The sequence below is a fragment of the Myxocyprinus asiaticus genome, chromosome 26 (assembly GCF_019703515.2).
Source record: "Myxocyprinus asiaticus isolate MX2 ecotype Aquarium Trade chromosome 26, UBuf_Myxa_2, whole genome shotgun sequence".
Taxonomy (NCBI): domain Eukaryota; kingdom Metazoa; phylum Chordata; class Actinopteri; order Cypriniformes; family Catostomidae; genus Myxocyprinus; species Myxocyprinus asiaticus.
This window is the reverse complement of record NC_059369.1, coordinates 16,117,895-16,138,064: the sequence shown is the minus strand read 5'-3', so window position 1 is coordinate 16,138,064 and position 20,170 is coordinate 16,117,895. Positions and strand designations below refer to the sequence as shown.

Here is a 20,170-nt window from a genome sequence, read left to right as displayed (position 1 = left end):
GTTTAGTGTAATATATTGAGTTTTGGCTGATATATTGAGGGTGATATTATGTTTAGAATGATATATTGAAAGTAGGGTGCCATATTGAGTTTAGGGTGTTTAGGGTAATATAGTGAGTTTTGGTTGATATATTGATGGTGAAAGTATGTTAAGGATGATATATTGAAAGTAGGGTGCCATATTGAGTTGAGGGTGTTTTAATGTGTTTAGGGTCATATAATGAGTTTTGGCTGATGTATTGAGGATGATATTATGTTTAGAATGATATATTGAAAGTAGGGTGCCATATTGAGTTTAGGGTGTTTAGGGTAATATAGTGAGTTTTGGTTGATATATTGATGGTGAAAGTATGTTAAGGATGATATATTGAAAGTAGGGTGCCATATTGAGTTGAGGGTGTTTTAATGTGTTTAGGGTCATATAATGAGTTTTGGCTGATGTATTGAGGATGATATTATGTTTAGGATGATATATTGAAAGTAGGGTGCCGTATTGAATTTAGGGTGTTTAGGGTAGTACAGTATATTGAGTTTGGGTAATATATTGAGTTTTGGCTGATATATTGAGGGTGATATTATGTTTATGATGATATATTGAAAGTAGGATGCCATATTGAGTTTTATAGGGTGTTTGGGGTAATATATTGTGTTTAGGGTGTTTAAGGTAGTACAGTATATTGAGTTTAGCGTAATATTGAGTTTTGGTTGATATATTGAGGGTGATATTATGTTAAGGATGATATATTGAAAGTAGGGTGCCATTTTGAGTTTAGGCTGTTTTAGGGTGTTTAGGGTAATATGTTAAGTTTAGGCTGATATTAAAGGGTAGTATGTTTAGGAATATATATTGAAAGTAGCATGCCATACTGAGTTTAGTGTGTTTAGGGTTATATATGTAGTTTAAGGTTAATGGTGTGAAGCACTGTGAGTGATATGAAGATGAGTGACCATTACATCGTTACATACTTCAGCAGCATTAGGACTGGGCTTTGCTTTTGAGCAAGATGTGAAGTGAATGTGTGTTTGTTGCAGAGGGAGCTTCTGACACGGGCACGCAGTGAGGAAATGGGCCGAACTGTTCCTGGGTTACCCGATGGCTGGATGAAGGTAAGAGGAAAAGGCAGCACCAGCAGTAGCTTATTTTGTCTTCGGTGTGTCGTTTCTCATTCCCGGCTGTTTGTTTGTGCAGTTTCTAGACACCGTGACGGGCACCTATAGATATTACCACTCACCCACCAACCGCGTGCATCTCTACCCTCCAGAAGTCAACACGCCTCAAATTCCCCCCAGCACACCCTCCACACTCAAAGCCAAGCCGCCACAACCTGCAGAGACTGAGAAAGAGAAGGAACGTGAGCAAGAGAGAGAGCGGGAGCAGTCCAAACTGAAACGATCATACTCGTCTCCCGATATCAGTCAGGAGCTCAATGCAGAGACAAGCAGGAAACCTGCAGCTGTACCTGCAATTATCAGAGAAAACAAGTACGTGCATTTACACAATCACACTATACACATCTGTTTGCACACATACTAAACAAATTTGTGTTTGTTTGTGTCACAGGCCTCTGACCGCAGCCACATATGCTAAGGTTGAGATTGCACGGCCATCTGCGGCTAAGATTCGGAATCTGAACCCAGTGTTCGGGGGTCAGGGCCCGTTATTAACAGGTCTTCGTAACTTAGGCAACACCTGCTACATGAACTCTATCCTCCAGTGCCTGTGTAACACTGTTGCCATGGCAGAATATTTCACCAGGAATTACTACCAAGAAGACATTAACCGGTATTACAGTACACCCCAACAAACACACAATACTATAAATAACATGTTACTCTGATTAAATGATCAATTGAATTTATGGTCTGAAGAGACAGGAAAGCAACAGTGTGTCTGTATATTTGTGTTTTTCAGGGCAAATATTCTGGGTCATAAAGGGGAGGTGGTGGAGGAGTTCAGTGTCATTATGAAGGCGCTGTGGTCAGGACAGTACAAATGCATCAGCCCGCAGGATTTTAAAGGCACCATCTGTAAAATCAACAACCGCTTTTCCAGTTACGAGCATCAAGATTCACAGGAACTGTTATTGTTCCTCATGGATGGACTGCATGAAGATCTCAATAAGGTTTGTCTCACACTAAAGGCCTAATAACACTGATTTTTGACATGGAAAACATGCACTACAAAATTTGAAACGGGATAAAGCGATCAGCACACTGTTGCTCTCAAAAAAACACTATGAGCTAGCTCAATGCTTTTTATCAGACCATGAGATAAATGCTTTCTGATAAAAAGCATTCAGCTCGAAATGTCATGAATGTGCTGAGACAAAGATGAAACCTTTTTTTTTAAAGCAACAGCAAACTGATGTTGTTTTGTGATTTTGCATTTACGTTCTAGTCGAGCACCTGAACTGTCTATTTTTTTCAGATTAACAATATTTATTGATTCACATAATTGAACATAGAAAAACAAAACATATATACACAGAATCAACATTAACCCCCACTATTACCCTTCCACCTCCCAATCCCACCCTGGCCCCCCAACAACATCCCAGTGGTTGTAAATGATATAGACACACACACACAAAATAAATAAATAACAAATAAAAAATATAATAATAATCACACATCCATAAATGACATATATCTGCCCCATTTCTCCACAAACAAGTTATACTTCCCCATTCTTCTAAATGACCCTTCTTCAAAGGCTGTCACCCTTCCCATCTCCAAGCACCACTCCTGAAACGAGGGCACTCCAGCCGACCTCCAACCCCTTAAAAATATCTGCCTGACGATCATGACACTGGTTAAGACCCAACTCTTTATGTGTCTATTTTCAATATCGATGACCACCCCATCGCCCAAAATACAGAGTCTGGGGCAAAATGATACCCGAGTGCCCAATACATCACATACCAAACTCTGAACCTTCAACCAAAACTCCTGGATCTTAACACACCACCAAAAGACATGGGTAATGTCTCCATCCTCTGATTGGCATTGCCAGCAGGTGGGTGTGTCTTTAGACCAAGCCTATACAATCTAGAGGGGGTCCAATAAAACCCATGTCAAATCTTGAATTGCATAAGGCGCACCCTTGCGTCTCTAGATGCAGACTTGACGTTTTTTAGAATCCTAGCCCACTGTCCCTCCTCCAATTCCAAGTTTAAATCTTTCTCCCATAATCTCTTGAGAGTCCCCCAGACTCTGAATTAACAAGGAGTAATACACTGATGACTCATGACCTTTTCCAAAAGCAGTAATCGCCACTCTCATAGTATCTGCCGCTTTAGGGGGGTGTATGCTATTCCCAAAAATAGTACAGAGCAAATGGCGCAGCTGTAGATACCTAAAAATCTGGGGATCCCAAAATGTTGAACCAAATTTTCAAAGGATCTCAACACAACTCTCATATAGGTCACAGAGTCTATTAACCCCCCTCACAATCCACTCTGACCAGCAGAAAGGGGACTTATTAATACATAATTTGGGGTTCAGCCATAAGCTCAAGGCAACATTTAGATAAATGTCCGAATTAAACACTCTGGACATTTTTGTCCATACCGAGTGCAAATGCGAGATAATGGGGTGTAATTTAACTTCTCTGATTAGACTGATAGAAAGGCTTTGCAATGGCAAAATAAGGGCAAGAACTTCCTGTTCAATACAAAACCAGGGAGGGGCTCTTTCAGGTGGAAGCGACCAATGAGCTAAATGTCTGAGACCAAACGCATAATAAACAGAATCTTGGGTAGGCCTAGCCCACCTTTGTCAATCGGCCTATGTAACTTACTGAAATGTAATTTGGGACACTTACCATTCCAAATGAAAGACTTGCTATGCTAACAAATTGCTTGAAATAAGAGAGGGGGACATCTATAGGGAGTGACTGTAGCAGGTAGTTGAATTTTGGAATACAATTCATTTTAATAACATTAATCTTCCCAATCATCGATAAATGTAATGAAGACTCCCCTGCTCTTACTTGAGCCAGCACTAAAGACAACATGTCCACCCCATATCTTCCCAAATTTTTCAGCTTCCTGCGGGGAAAGATGCGTTTCTTGAAGAAACACTATATCATATTTCTTATGTTTAAGAAGAGAAATAACTTTCCTTTTTTTTATGGGGTGCCCCAACCCATTCACATTCCACGTAGAGAGAGATAATCCACTCATTTTAACATCTGACATTTTGACATATTAGAAAAATAGATTGTGTGTCAAAAACAAGACCACATTCCATTATTAATGCAACAATCAAACCCCGAACTTCCCCCTGAACAAAACAAACAGAAAAAAGAAAAACGTGCGCATTAACCCTGCGCACAACAGTGCCAACCAGCGTCCATCCTTCTAAACTCAAAAAGTCAGTGTATGCCTACGAGAGCCCCCGCGACAACTTTGCCATCGGATTGCTCAAGTCCGGTGCTTCTATACAAATTTTGTGAGACAGAATTACATAACAGAAGAAAATCCAACTCCAGCCAATAGGCAGAATAAACACAAAGAACATGTAGATTCATCCACATACTGTCTCGAAGGTGTGTTCCTCCCCAAAACAAGCTCCAGCCTCTAGCAGAACCAAAACACACACACACACACAAAATAAACAAATAAATAAATAAAAATAAGAAACCATTCAGTATCCTCGGGCAATCAAACGAATGTTCAGTGAGACGGCTGTTTCATAAGTGCAGCAGATGACCTAATCCTTCCAAAGTCCTGCAAAAAAATATTCCACAAAACAAACTCCATCCAATAGGAGACACAAGTACAAAGAACGAGCAGATTCATCCACAACTGTCCCGAAGGAGTGTTATTCCACAAAACAAACTCCAGCTGCTACTCGGATTCATAAAAAAAAAAAAAAAAAAAAGGCGCCCAGTATCCTCAGACAGTCAAATGAATGTTCAGCGAGTCAAGCTCACTTGGGTGCAACATGAAAATCACCAAATGGCTTACTCATTCCAATGACTTTATGAAAGACATCACTTGTTGTGGGCATGTAAATACTTTGCGGCCATCCTTAGTATCTATTCTCAATTTTGCCAGAAACATCGATGCAAAAGCGATCTTCCGTTGATGTAAGAGTTTCTTGCATTTCTTGAATCGATCATGTTTCTCTCATCGAATTCACAAAGACTTGGAACAAGAAAATGTTGTGGTTCTTCCAAGAAAGCTTTCCTTTACTCCTCGCCCCACATAACACAAGATCTTTATCGGATTATCTAATTTGGCCAGAATTGATCGGGACCTGTCTCCCTCCATGGATCTCCGAGCCGACACTCTGTGAGCTCGCTTGATTTCCAGCTTATGGTCTGTTATGTCGAGCAGACTCGGGAAGAGCTCGTCTAGGAATTTCTCAGCCTTCCTCGTTCTCAGGAATTCCAACAATTCGGACATTGTTTCACCGATTACGATTCTCAAGGTCTTCCAACTTTTCCCAGACGCACTGCAAATCTGCCTTGATTGCTAGCGGGCTAGCAGCTAATTCCCTCTCTGATGACTCCAGAAAATCAATCCATTTCTCGATGTCCCTGATTCTTGTAACCAACTCAGACAATTTCGCCTCCATTGCCGTAATCGATCGACGTATTACAGCAAGATCCTCCAAGTCCGCAATGACCTTCGTCAGCATCACATACATTTCTCACGTTGCCCCCAAGTGAGCTTGTCTCACTGAACTTACACTCGACTGTCTGAGGAAGCTGGTCACCTTTTTTGTTTCTTTTTGTGCTGGTTCCGCCTAGTGGCTGGAGTTTGTTTTGTGGAATAAAACTCCTTCGGGACAGTTGTGGATGAATCTGCTCATTCTTTGTGCTTATGCCATCTATTGGCTGGAGTTTGTTTTGTGGAGTACTTTTTGCAGGACATTGGAAGTATTAGGTCATCTGCTGCACTTATGAAACAGCCGACTCACTGAACATTCAATTGACTATCCGAGGAAACTGAAGGTTTTTTTTTGTTTGGTTCGGGGATTGATTATTGCACTAATGGGGAATATGGTCTTTATAATTTTATTTTTGACACAATCTATTATTTCAAACATGTCAAAATGTCAAATGTTAATATGAGTGGATTATCTCTCTCCACATGGAATGTGAATGGGTTGGGGCACCCCATAAAAAGAAGGAAGGTTATTTATTTTCTTAAACGTAAGAAATATGATATAGTGTTTCTTCAAGAACTGCATCTTTCCCCGCAGGAAGCTGAAAAAGTTGGGAAGATATGGGGTGGACATGTTTTCTTTAGTGCTGGCTCAAGTAAGAGCTCAAATGTCTCAAGCAGATTAATGATAAATTAGGAAGAGTCATTATTGTTTTAGCAGAAATTCAGGGGCAAAGGTTGATTTTGGCTAATATTTACGCACCTAACACTGATGATCAGGGCTTTTTTATAGATCTTGAAGGGATGTTGCAAGCTGCTGGCACCCCTCATGATATAATATTAGGAGGAGACTTTAATCTATTGATGGATTCAATCCTTGATCAAATGAAGCAAAAGTGTGTAAGCCCCCTAGAGCAACATTGATGCTTCACAGAATATGTAAATATCTTGGTTTTACAGATATTTGGAGACTTTTGAACCCATTTGGTAGGGACTATATATTTTTTTCATCAGTCCATAAGATTTATTCTAGAAGAGATTTTTTTTTAATATATCTAAGTCCCTCATTTCGTCTGTTTTGGATTGCTCAATTGTAAACATTTTAGTCTCAGATCACGCCCTGGTGAGTTTAGAGGTGTTGCCACATACGGAGAAAATCATATAGTTACAGCTTTAATGTATCCCTTTTTCAAAATCTTGAATTCCTCTGTTGGCGTGGCTTGGGAGGCACTTAAGGGAGTTCTTAGGGGTCGGATCATACAGTATGCCTCATTCACCAAACAATCCAAAGCACGAGAACTCGTGGAGTTGGAAGGGAATATTAAAAGTGCAGAGGCAGAGCTGAAGTGCCTAATGTCGTCTGATGGCCTCAGAGAATTGACCTGATTGAAATACAGATATAATACTATTTTGTCACGGAAGGTGGAGTTTTGGCCATTCCCTGAATGACAGGACAGTCATACTTTGAGTCATGGGACAAAGCAGGGAAGCATTTGGCTAGATATATAAAGCAGAGAGTCTTTTTCTACAATTCCCTCAGTGAAATCTGCTGGTGGTAAGATATTTACCTGGGCCATTGATATTAATAATGCTTTAAAGAATTCTATCTTGATCTCAATAGTTCCATGTCTTCGTCTACTGATGAGTATATTAGAAATTTTGTGGAACCATTAGAACTCCCTAAATTGACGATGGAGCAAAAAAATTCTCTATTTCTGAGATAAACTTGGAGGAGCTTAGTGAGGTAATTAAGGCCTTGCCTACAGGCAAGGCTCCGGGGCCAGATGGCTTTGCTGCCGAGTTTTTTAGATCTTATGCTACAGAACTGGCTCCACTTTTGTTAGAAGTTTATACAGAATCATTAAAGAATGGAAAGCTTCTGCCAACCATGATACAAGCCTGGATCAGTCTGATTCTTAAAAAAGACAAAGATCCAAGTGAGTGTAAGAGTTACCGTCCAATTTCCCTGATCCAGATAGACGTTAAAATATTGTCAAAAATTCTGGCTAACCGATTAAGTTATGACATCTCTTATACATATAGATCAGGTGGAGTTTATTCGGGGTCATTGCTCTTCTGATAATATTAGGTTTTTCATCAATATCATGTGGTCAGTGGTGAATGATTAGACTCCGGTTACTGCCATCTCACCTGATGCCAAAAAGGCATTTGATATGGTAGAATGGGATTATCTTTTTTTTTTCTCTTCCAATTTGGAATGCCCAATGTGCTTTTTAAGTCCTCGTGGTCGCGTAGTGAATCGCCTCGGTCCGGGTGGCAGAGGACGAATCCCGGTTGCCTCCGCGTCTGAGATCGTCAACCTGCGCATCTTATCACGTGGCTTGTTGAGCATGTTGCCACGGAGACATAGCACCTGTAGAGGCTTCACGCCATCCACCGTGGCAACCACGCTCAACTCACCACGCGCCCCACTGAGAACAAACCACATTTTAGCGATCACGAGGAGGTTACCCCATGTGACTCTACCCTCCCTAGCAACCGGGCCAATTTTGGTTGCTTAGGAGACCTGGCTGGAATCACTCAGCACACCCTGGTATTCGAACTAGCGAGCTAGCGAACTCCAGGAGTGGTAGCCAGCATCTTTACCACTGAGCTACCCAGGCACCCTGGGATTATCTTTTTAAGATTTTGGAAATATACGGGTTAGGGAAAACTTTTATTGGATGGATTAAGTTACTTTATAGACACCCGGTAGCGGCGGTACAAACGAATGGATTAATTTCAGATTATTTTACTCTGGATAGTGGCACCCGGCAGGGTTGCCCTCTTTCCCCATTATTGTTCTGTCGTGCCCTGGAACCATTAGCAGCTGCGATAAGAAAGAGGATGATTTTCCAGGGGTGGTGGCGGGAGGTATGGCGCATAAGCTTTTGCTTTACGCAGATGATATTTTGTTATTTCTCTCCGACCCTACTAGATCTATGCCTTGCCTCCACAGAATTATTAATTCCTTTTCTAAGTTCTCAGGATACAGAGTCAATTGGTCTAAATCCGAAGCTTTGGCTCTGACAGCGTACTGCCCAGTAACGGCTTTCCAGCCGGGCACCTTCCAGTGGCTCAAACAAGGTATTAAGTATCTGGGCATTTTATTCCCAGCAAATTTGTTGGATTTAGTAGATTTAGTCAGAGTTAATTTTGATCCCTTAATAAAAAGGTTTTCGAATGATGTGGACAGGTGGGCTTCGTTACACTTATCGATGATTGGGAAGGTTAATGTTATTAAAATTAATTGTATTCCAAAATTTAACTACTTGTTACAATCTCTCCCTGTAGATGTCCCCCTCTCTTATTTCAAGCAATTTGATAGTATAGCGAAGTCCTTCATTTGGAATGGTAAGCGTCCCAGATTACATTTCAATAAGTTACATATGCCGATTGACAAAGGTGGGCTAGGCCTACCCAAGATTTAGTTTTATTATTATGCATTAGGTCTCAGACATTTGGCTCATTGGTCGCTTCCACCTGAGAGAGCCACTCCTTGGTTTGGTATTGAAAAGCATGTTCTTGCCCCTATTTTGTCATTGCAAAGCCTTCTATCAAACTAATCGGAGAAGTTAAGTTACACCCCGTTATCTCACATTTGCACGCGGTATGGACAAAAGTGTCCAGTGTGTTTAACTTGGACATTTATTTAAATGTTGCCTTGAGCATATGGCAGAACCCAAAATTATGTATTAATAAGTCCCCTTTCTGCTGGTCAGAGTGGATTGTGAGGGAGGTTAATATGCTCAGTGACCTATATGAGACTGGTGTTGAGATCTTTTGAAAATTTGGTTCAACATTTTGAGATCCCCAGATCTCAGTTTTATAGGTATTTACAACTGTGCCACCTGCTCTGTACTATTTTTGGGAGTAGCATACACCCCCCTAAAGCGGCAGATACTCTGGGAGTGGTGATTACTGCTTTTGGAAAAGGTCATGAGGCATCAGTGTATTACTCCCTGCTAATTCAGAGTCTGGGGGATGGAGCTTCAACTTCTATTAAGAGATTATGGGAGAAAGATTTAAACTTGGTATTGGAGGAAGGAGGAGTCTGTATCTAGAAATGCAAGGGCGCGCCTTATGCAATTCAAGATTTTACATTGATTCTATCGGACCCCCTCTAGATTGTATAGGCTTGGTCTTAAAGACACGCCCACCTGCTGGCAATGCCAATCAGAAGATTGAGACACAAACCATGTCTTTTGGGGATGTGTTAAGATCCAAGAATTTTGGTTGAAGGTTCAGAGTTTTATGTGTGACGTATTGGGCACTCAAATTTCATTTTGCCCCAGACTCTGTATTTTACGTGATGGGGCGGTCATCAATATAGGGGATAAACACATAAAAAATTGGGTCCTGACCAGTGTTATGATAGGCAGACAGATTGTTTTAAGGTGATGGAAGTACGCTGGAGCGCCCTCATTTCGGGAGTGGTGCGCAGAGATGGGGAGGATTGCAGCTTTCGAGGAGGTGTCGTAGAAGGCTGGGGATCTGGGATTCATTTGATGGGAAATGGGGCAGTTATTTGGTGTTTTTGGGGGACTCTCGTGGAGGGGCTGTGGAGAGAGAAGCATAGTTTTAAATGTGTGAACATCCCTGTGGTCACATTTAAGTATACACAAAAATAAATAAATATATATATAAAATATTATTATTATTATTATTATTAAATTATTATTTATTATTATTTTTATTTTTTTTGTGTATACTTAAATGTGACCACAGGGATGTTCGTTGAGGGTCAGGTTGGGGTTGGTGATTGGGGAGGGGTAATAATGGGGGTTAAATGTTGATTCAGTGTATATATGTTTTGTTTTTCTTTGTTATCTGTACGAATCAATAAAAAATGTTAATTGGGAAAAAAATGCATGTATCCTTCAAGTGTTTCTCAATTAAGGATGCATTGCTTAAGTGTTTTTAAGTAGCGCCCTACTAAAATCTTTTTTTATTTTTTTCCTAAATCCTTTTCTAAAAATGGAAAAGAATCCAGAGTTCCATGTTTTAAAGAACAGTTTCTTTTCAACATACCATTGCATTTTAAAAAAAAACTTTGCCTGTGATATATTGCTTAATTATTATTATTTTATTAATTATTATTTATTATAATATTGCTACAGTAAATATTACATTTTACTATACAGTTGTAGTATATTTTTGTTGCAATTTCTTTAATTTCAAGTGTCTAGCTTTTATTTTGACATGAGCTTTTATTTTGATTTGTGTTTTCTTCTTCTGACGGATAAACAGTTTGCTACATGGCCCAGTTTGATCGTTAAAGCGCAAAAGTGTGTGATTTTAATTATATAAATGAATAGTCGACATGTAATACGCGCTTCACTGTGGAATTCACAATTTTCACAATTTTTGTCAAAATGCCACAGTTACTGTTACAGCTGTAAAATTTTGATAAATTTTAATAAGGGTGATGATTTGAAATTGATGATTTGAGTAAGGGTGTATTTGTAAAAAAAAAAAATGTATACGAAAATAATACTGTAGAGCGGATCCCTTGTGCGAGTGGTTCTATGATGACTCATGTGAGTCTCACTGTCTCATGAGAAGCATATTTAGTGATATAAAGCGCCAACCGCGAGATAAATATCATGAATTTTGTTTTGGCAGCCCATAATTTTGATTGGGCAACCGGCGAAAAATTTTCAATGCAGGAAGAAACTCTGCTACTGAAACATGAAGAGATGTGCCCTTCAAGTAGAATCGGAAATATCGTAATTACAAGTTCCGAGCACATGAATGACCAAACGAAGTCGTACTTACAAGTGGGAAACTCTGAATTCTAGGTGATAGATGAGTTCTAGAGTTGGGACATTGGAAGGGATGTGTCGACATGAAAGTTGTTGAAAAGCAATGATTTTGCAAAATATTACAGGTTCTGTACTTTATTAATTTGTTAGATATAATACGCTGACTCACCCTTCTCTGTCTGTTTTAAGCAAATTAATTAATGATTTGTTCAATGCCATGTATTAATAAATCATATATTTTGTTGTGACGAGGAGGAGGGCGTGGCCGGGACCGTGACTATGCACGCCCGGCCCCCAATCGGGCTAATCAGCCGATGAGAGGGATAAGTGCAGCAGGATGCGGCAGTTCGAGAGAGAGAGAGAGCCACATGCAGCTGCCGTGTGTGTGTTTGTGTCGTGTGTCTTTTTGTTTGATTAAATATTACTTTGACTGTTCAGCCGGTTCCCACCTCCTCCTTTCCCATTTTAACCTTGTTACATTTGTGCCGAAACCCGGGAGGGAGGAGGGATGCGCTGTCGTGGAGTCCTCGCCACTGCCATCCGCCCAAAGGAGCAGCCGTCCGCGAGGGGTGGAGAGGCTTACTGCCAGCCGCCTGGAGCGGTGGAGCCGTTGCCAGGGCCGGAGGGGCTCCCTACCGGCCACCAGAACGCGGAGGGGCATTCCATCCACCAAGGGTCAGATGACTTGCTCTGGTCCGCCCGGGGAGGAGCGGCTGTCGTCCGCCAGAGGGTGGAGGAGTGATCAAGGACTAGGCGATGGCGTGTCTGGGAACCGGCGAGCAAGTTTTTTTCTCTCTCTCCTCTCTCTCTCTCACTGTCGCTCCGCCTTGCCCTTTTCCTCTACTTTTTTTTTCTTTCCCTCCCCTTGTCCCCCTCCCAAGCTCTAGAGAGGTGGGGAAAAGCCTTCCGGCAGGCGGGGCCAGAAGGGCAGCCACCATAAATGGACACGACAGTTGTGAAAGCGGCACTTACCTATACATGATGAGATAAAACTATCCAAAACGCTTTGAAACCAGCAAATTTTGCTTGAAGTTTGAAAGGCTGCGTTTAAAACTAGAATGTAATCAGCGCTTCAGTCAGCGCTGTGTGAACAAGCAGCACCCTCTAACGGTCTGGACAGCATTATCCATTATACCATGACAGAACTTGAAAGGGCATTTTGTTCCTTGGGTTAAAAGTTATTATTTTTTCATGATATGGTTGACATTTCCATGGAATTGCCCAACATATGCATATGGGATAAAAATAACAAAACTTTAATTTTGATTTCATGGGGTTTTTAAAAGTTCTGATCCAACATGAGAATTGAGACCACAGTAATGATTTATGTTTTTCTCTCCCAGGCAGAAAAACGGAGAGGTTATAAGGAAGAAGAAATCGATCATCTGGACGATGTGAGCGCTGCAGAACTGGCCTGGTCTAAACACAAGCTGCTGAACGAGTCCATCATCGTTGCTCTGTTTCAGGGCCAGTTTAAATCCACGGTTCAATGCATGAGCTGTCAACATAAGTCACGTACATTTGAGACCTTCATGTACCTCACGCTGGAGATGATGTCCAGCAGCAAGTGCTCTCTACAGGTCACACACTCTCTCACACGCTCACACAGGCATTAGGTTAAAAGCCGAATCATACTCCATGCAAGTTCATGAATGCAGATGTTTCAAGATACACAAGCTCGAGTGTGTGTTTTGTCACGTTCTAAAATATGTCAGACCTCAATTCATAATGCAACGTAAGTACGCATTGCATTCTCAACGTTGTCACAAGGGGCGCTATAGTGGTCATTAGTTTTAGCTTTCAAGTCGTCAACTATTACAACTATAAGTCAACAGAAGAGAATATTGCTGAACAAGTAAGGTAAAGTCAATAAATTTATAATAACTTACCTGAATAATAACACATCCAGTTTAATGGCAGACGTTTGAAGGAAACTCTATCGCCCCCTTGAGTACTGAGGTTTGATAACGCAACACAAAAATGCACGTTATGTTCAAGCAGACCGCAAATTGGCAATGTGTTGGCCAAGCACTCACATCTACGTACACGTACTTGTGCGAAGTATGTTTCTGGCCTAAAGCTTAGCGCAGACTACAAGACAGAAGTTTGGCAAACTTTCATGTTTCAAGTCTTCAACAAAAAGCCCAAAATCATAGCTAACTCATGTCTGTCATAATGCTCTTCTTGTGTGCACATTTGTGAGACAGGCTCAGAGTAGCTGCAGATGCTACAGTAAGTTTAATTTGGCCGACCAGTCGTCAGGTGCACAATGTCTTTTATGTGACTTTGTGTGAGAACGAAATCCTTTCACCACAATCTTGTCATTGACGCAGCTAGTCTACACCACTATAAAGTCGACAACACAACAGAAAATAAGAATCTGTGAGTTTTAAAAGCTGCACTACGGAACTTTAGGCTCTCCAGCGACATCTGTGGATGAAACTTAAAATTGCAAGCAACTTACGGAGGAGCATTTTACGCGAGTTGTGATTCGCCATTGGTTTTCTGGCAGATGAGTGTCATGGTTTGTGGTTACCTGCTTTGCCTGTGATCGTGACTCATCACGATGTGCTATTTTCATGTTGATATTATGGTATTTATTTTAACATTTATAACATTTATATTACTTGCTTTGAGGAGGATAAACAACACTCTTAATTGTATTTTAATATAATTATTCAAGTGTTTTATCTACTACACATTAATGTATGTATTGTACTACACATATCAATTTAAGAGGTACAATTTGTGAAATGGCTGATATGAGTTCAATTCAAGATGCTACATTTTTATAGTACAATCTTACACAGCCTAAGTGGACAATGAAAGTGAACCGTAATACTACAATAGTAGGTCTATGCACGGCAAACAATAACACTCTAATATAAGAATGCAAAATGAGAATTCATTAATGATGGAGATGAAGTATACTTTATTAAACATGAAAATAATATGCAGAAATATGCAATATAGCAATTACAATAATAAACATTTAATCGTTTCTTTAGAAGTAAAGTTAAAATGGAGAGATGGTTAAATGCTAAACAAAATAATAAGTACATTCCTGTGCAAGGAAATCGGTAAATCACAAACAACTTGAGATGAGCATGCATTCATGGTGCTTTCACTTTGTACCTATAGTGGCTTTTAGATGCAATTTTAAATTGTCTACTGTGTTTAAACATACTATCTGCTAAAAGGGCAATTGAAAGTGAAAACAACTTGTGTATTTCTGTGACTGGGATAAAAGAAATAAGAAAACAAAGGGACACTTAGAAACACACACTAAGGGAATCTCCACTGTAGCAATGTTATAAAATATTCAGAAGTCATAAATATTAGTAAACGTTACAGTAACTTCACTGGAAAAAAAGTTAAACTTGTAAACGCATCGCAATCGGTAAACGCATAAATAATGTTCGATTCATTAAAGCATGACAACCAATATAAGCTTCAGCAACCCTACCAGAAAACATGTCCAAGCATTATAGCAGGTAAACAACTTCACCAAATAGTCAAAAACAGTTAAAAATCCATTAAAAGTGTGATTTCATGCCACTGCTTAACACCTGTTGCAATCGCTTCCCGCTTCTCCGACACTTACGTGAGTTGCGCCACAGCCGGACCTTCTTTCTGATCTTACAGACATGACGTAAATATGCAACGACGAATGACATCTGCGAATTCACACCAAATCTGACCCGACAGCTCTAAATACAAATCATTATTGTAGGCTTACATTAGTGAATTGGAGTAAGACAAGGACAGGTTTTTGAACATGGATTTTTTTATGTACTCACTCAATAATGAACTTTTGTTAATTGTAACCCAAAAAATCTTACATAGTGCAGCTTTAGGTGCGCACAGGGAGACAAGCTTCTGTCTTGTGGTGTGCACTTGGCCTAAGATTGCTCATGACTGTTGTTTTGTATGTTTGTACAGGATTGCTTGAAGTTGTTTTCAAAGGAAGAGCGTTTGACGGACAGTAACCGGTTCTACTGCCGACACTGCAAAACGCACCGAGACGCCATCAAGAAAATGCAAATCTGGAAAGTTCCACCAATTTTGCTCGTGCACTTGAAACGGTATGTGAAATCTTCACTGTCTTAGTTCAGAGATTTATTATACCAGTATGTAAGTACAGAAACGTGAAATGTGTTGTTATGCATTTATAAGATTTAAATACGATGGCCGGTGGCGAGAAAAGCTCCAGACGTTGGTTGATTTTCCACTGGATAATCTGGACCTATCGCAGTATGTCATTGGGCCCAAACACAACCTGAAGAAATACAACCTGTACGCTGTGTCTGTGAGTACAACACATCGAACACATGACCTTGGCGTTGCTAGCGTTAAGCTCTATCAGTTGAACCTACATCAGTTTCAGACTTCTCTGTAATTGTGGTCTTTGTTGTTCTCTCAATAGAATCATTATGGCGGGATGGACGGCGGTCATTACACAGCATACTGTAAGAACCCGCTCAAGCAGCGCTGGTTCAAGTTTGATGATCACGAGGTGTCTGACATCTCCTCCTCCTCCGTCCGCTCAGCAGCAGCCTACATCTTCTTTTACTCCTCCCTTTGAGGGAAACAAACAGGTTGTCATTACGGTAACTAGAGATGATTGACACATGTTTGAATTGCAACTGTGGGCGGAGCTAAAAGTCCATTGCATGAGGACTGATGGAAACTTCTGCTGAGGGAACATCTCTCTCTCTCTCTCTCTCTCTCTTTCTCTCTTTCTCTCAGTGGGCGGTACCGCAGTGTCCATTCTGTAGGACTGTAGCAGGGTTTGAACACAGACTCAGGTCTCAATCGCACTCAAGAGTCTTTCTGCTTCCTCCAAACTCACGGCTGGACTGATGTCATTAAGCAGGACCTGTATGCGATAATACGCCAATATACACACACACACACGCATTATAATCCAAATGTATTATGTAGTGACCAAATATTTCCTGCAAAAATGCAGTACACGTCTCTGGCCAGGTGTTGCTGGATCCAAAGTAAACAAAGAGACTCTCGATGAGAAACAACAAAAATCCCATCATCACTACTGAGGATTTGTTTCTTACCTTCTCATATAAACCCTCGTCATATGACATCACTTAGAAACCCACTCAGTCACAGTCATTATACGCACTCATACTTGACTGCAGTAAAAATGTAATCATGTTAAGTAGTTAAGTGCACCTGTTGGCCTGTCCTGTAGTGTTTAGGGGAGTCAAGGGTGAATCTCATAAAGAACATGCCAAGAAGTCAAGGTCACATTTCACCCTAAAATCAAAAGAAAATGATTCACCCTGAAAGAGGTGTGACGCAGATGTGCTGCACTAATGACAACATACAGTGCATGAGGCCTAACACTCATTGGACTGTTATGAGACCCTTCTTCGTAAATGTGATGTAGTGAAAACTACTGTACAGCAAATAACATTATTCATTAAACTAATTGGTTAAATTCCCTAGAGTAGCATTAGTAGTAATAAGGGTATTTGATCATATATTCTAAAGTTAACTGTGACAGAGATATCTCTCGCTCTCTCTCTCTCTCTCTCTCTACTAATATTACTCTGAATCAAAGCTGCTTTGTCATCACTAAATTTGCAAATTTAATAATAAAAATTCTGTCATTATTTAACCAATCTTTTTTTGACATGGTCTTATTTCTATACAATACATTCTGGTTGCTTACACAGCTTTGCTTACAAGTTTGATGGGGAGTTACATTTGAAGACACATGACAGAAACTTTAATCCACCACATTGTCATAAAATAGCAAGGCTAGTTTAATATATAAAATCATATATGAATGATCATACTATGTAACACAATATTTGTTCCTGGGTAGTAAGTGTTATTTCCTAATTGCTTATACCTCAAAAGTATAGAAAATGGCTATTATTCCCCACAAACTTTGCTTTTGTGACCAGGACAGTGATATTTTGAAATGTACCTATTTCCAATGAGAAAACGGGCGAATTTGTGTCTTTTCGTTCACATAAAGTCAGAAAAAAACAACATGAATCCAAATGAACATGGAGTAATACAAAAATGACTACAAAAGATTTAGAAGTGAGTAGTTTTTCGAGATTATGATTGTACTGTAAATCACTTTCACAAATCAGCCCCCAAATGTAGTCTCCCATCATGTTCTCGTTATACTGTCCTTGGTAGCAGCGTTCAAAGTCCAGTATATCCTGATGGAAACGCTCGCCTTGCTCCGACGAGTACGCTCACATGTTCTCCTTGAATTTATCAAGATGAGCATCTAGTATATGGACTTTGAGGGACATCCTACAGCCCATTGTGCCGTAGTTTTTCAGAGTCTCAACCAGCTCCACATAATTTTCAGCCTTGTGATTGCCCAGGAAATCCTGAACCACTGCGACAAAGCTGTTCCAAGCCGCTTTCTCCTTACTAGTGAGCTTCTTGGGGAATTCACTGCACTCCAGGATCTTCATTATCTGTGGTCTGATGAAGACACCGCTTTGACCTTTGCCTCAGAAAGCTTAGGGAAGAAGTCTTGAAGGTACTTGAAGGCTGCTGACTCCTTATCTAGAGCTCTGACAAATTGTTTCATAAGGCCCAATTTAATGTGCAGTGGTGGCATCAGCACCTTCTGGGGGTCCACCAGTGGCTCCCACTTGACGTTGTTCCTCCCCACAGAGAACTCGGTCCGCTGTGGCCAGTCCCGCCTGTGGTAGTGCACATTGGTGTCCCTGCTGTCCCAATGGCAAAGATAGCAGGGAAACTTGGCAAAACCGCCTTGGAGACCCATAAGGAATACCACCATTTTGAAGTCTCCTATGACCTCCCAGCCATACTCATCATACTTCAAGGTGTCCAACAAGGTCTTGATGCTGTTGTAATCCTCTTTGAGGTGCACTGAGTGAGCCAGGGGAAGAGATGGGTACTTGTTACCATTATGGAGCAGCACGGCTTTGAGACTCCTGGATGAGCTCTCAATGAAGAGGCGCCACTCATTCTGGTTACAGGCGATTCCGATTGCCTCGAACAGACTGGTCACATTGTGGCAGAAGCAGAGCCCATCTTGACGGGTGAAGAAGCTGGAAAAAGGTTGGTGATGCTTCCTCTGATCTGCGACTTGCACACTTTCATCCAACAAGTTCCACTGCTTGAGCCTAGATGTCAAAATCTGAGACCAATACAATACAATTTTATAAAATGATTGTGTGTGTATGCTCTGTTTGTGTAATCCTGTTTGTTCGAATCAATAAAAATGTTAATAAAAAAAAAAATGTATAGTTAAAAAAAAAAAAAAAAAAAAAAAAAGACAAATATCAATCTGTTTCTCTCACACATATCGCTTCAAAAGATATGGATTAAACCACTGGAGTCATACGGATTACTTTTATGCTGCCTTTATGTACTTTTGGAGCTTCAAAATGTTGGTGCCCATTCACTTGCATTGTATGGACCTACAGAGCTGAGATAGTCTTCTAAAAATCTTAATTTGTGTTCTGCAGAAGAAAGTAAGTCATACACATCTGGGATGGCATGAGGGTTTTGGGTGAATTGTTCTTTTAATATCTGATGAATGATCCCCAATCATCCATGTTGAGGGGATTCAGGCACGTCCATCAGCAAAGTGAGTGTTGAGTGTTTTTGTTGAGTGCCATGATTAGCAGCCCAGTGATGACAGTTTATGGGTCAGTGGTGTTTGAACTGGGATGTAGACCTATTTAATTAACAGATTAATCATTAACAAACAATTGACTATGTCTTTTGACCGATGCTACCAGTTCAAATATTATAATTTGACTATATTTAAATATAATAGTTAACAGTAAAAGATGAATACCACAGTGACAGAAAAGCACATCAGATTTTATTTTTCAGCATTTTATTAGTTTAAATGTACAGTAAAAATTTTTTACAGATCAATTCATTTCCCCAGCATCAAACATTGTCATGTTTCAATATCATAATAGTGCCAGATAAATGTATCTATAAGATACACTGGATTACATTTCTTACAAAATACTCCAATGACAATAAAGGACAAGAGTACCTCTGTAACATTATAAAGATAAGTTATGATTGTGTGCATTTGCTTTCAGAGTTCGGGACAATGAATCACATATACTGTGCTGTACTTTTGCATTGCAATCTGCCCATAATCTACATGAGATTCAAACATATATAAACTTTGAACCATAAATGCATTCATCCTCTACATGTGGATTGTTCTGTACACAATTTTTTTTTTTACTGGCATTCAGCTCTGTACAAAATCTGATAATTTCATATAAGCAAGTGACAGCCATTGCACTTAAAACTGCTTTTATTTTATACAAGGCAATGTATTGAAGTTCAGAATAAATACTTTACTCTATACAGTGATATTGTACCAGCTCTTAAGCACTTTATAATTCCATATGGACATAAAAAATAAAAAAATACTCTTAAAAGGTGATAATCCTCAAAGCTGACTTTTTAGAACATTTCTAAATTGCATCAGTTCATTTGTTCATAAACGACACATCCCTAATGTAATTTCATACAAACCACACAGAGGTCCTCCACACACATACAAATGCAAAGACACGTACAAACACACAAATACTTAGGACAGTAGTAACTTTAGTGTGTTTCCAGTAATGCAAGTCTTTTGAGTGTGCCCATGTGTGTGTGGCTCACAGCATTAAGTGCATCGGGGGACGCTGTTCTTTATTGGTGCCCTCTGTAGGAGGCGAGTGGGATGGGCCCTCGGGGGGGTCGTGCTGCAGTGTCATTTTATCTGGAGTGTATTCATTTCGTTTCAGGT

General features: G+C 40.1%; 2 protein-coding genes across 7 annotated transcripts in view; one reads left to right on the top strand and one right to left on the bottom strand.

The window, feature by feature from the left end:
- Nucleotides 1-17,024, top strand: part of LOC127417431 (ubiquitin carboxyl-terminal hydrolase 8-like) — a 25,848-nt gene extending 8,824 nt beyond the window's left edge. For 2 of the 4 annotated variants that reach the window (XM_051657491.1, XM_051657489.1), the window contains 8 exons: nucleotides 1,032-1,106; nucleotides 1,189-1,481; nucleotides 1,561-1,782; nucleotides 1,912-2,122; nucleotides 12,723-12,959; nucleotides 15,322-15,464; nucleotides 15,556-15,688; nucleotides 15,806-17,024. In XM_051657491.1, the coding sequence (XP_051513451.1) occupies nucleotides 1,032-1,106; nucleotides 1,189-1,481; nucleotides 1,561-1,782; nucleotides 1,912-2,122; nucleotides 12,723-12,959; nucleotides 15,322-15,464; nucleotides 15,556-15,688; nucleotides 15,806-15,964 (1,473 nt within the window). In that variant the 3' untranslated portion in view covers nucleotides 15,965-17,024. The remainder of the gene's footprint in view (nucleotides 1-1,031; nucleotides 1,107-1,188; nucleotides 1,482-1,560; nucleotides 1,783-1,911; nucleotides 2,123-12,722; nucleotides 12,960-15,321; nucleotides 15,465-15,555; nucleotides 15,689-15,805) is intronic. The other 2 variants (XM_051657492.1, XM_051657490.1) reach the window with 2 other exon arrangements.
- The window catches only part of LOC127417430 (transient receptor potential cation channel subfamily M member 7-like), a 45,905-nt gene continuing 42,608 nt past the window's right edge, over nucleotides 16,874-20,170 (bottom strand). For all 3 annotated transcript variants that reach the window (XM_051657487.1, XM_051657486.1, XM_051657488.1), the window contains one exon: nucleotides 16,874-20,170. In XM_051657487.1, the coding sequence (XP_051513447.1) occupies nucleotides 20,040-20,170 (131 nt within the window). In that variant the 3' untranslated portion in view covers nucleotides 16,874-20,039.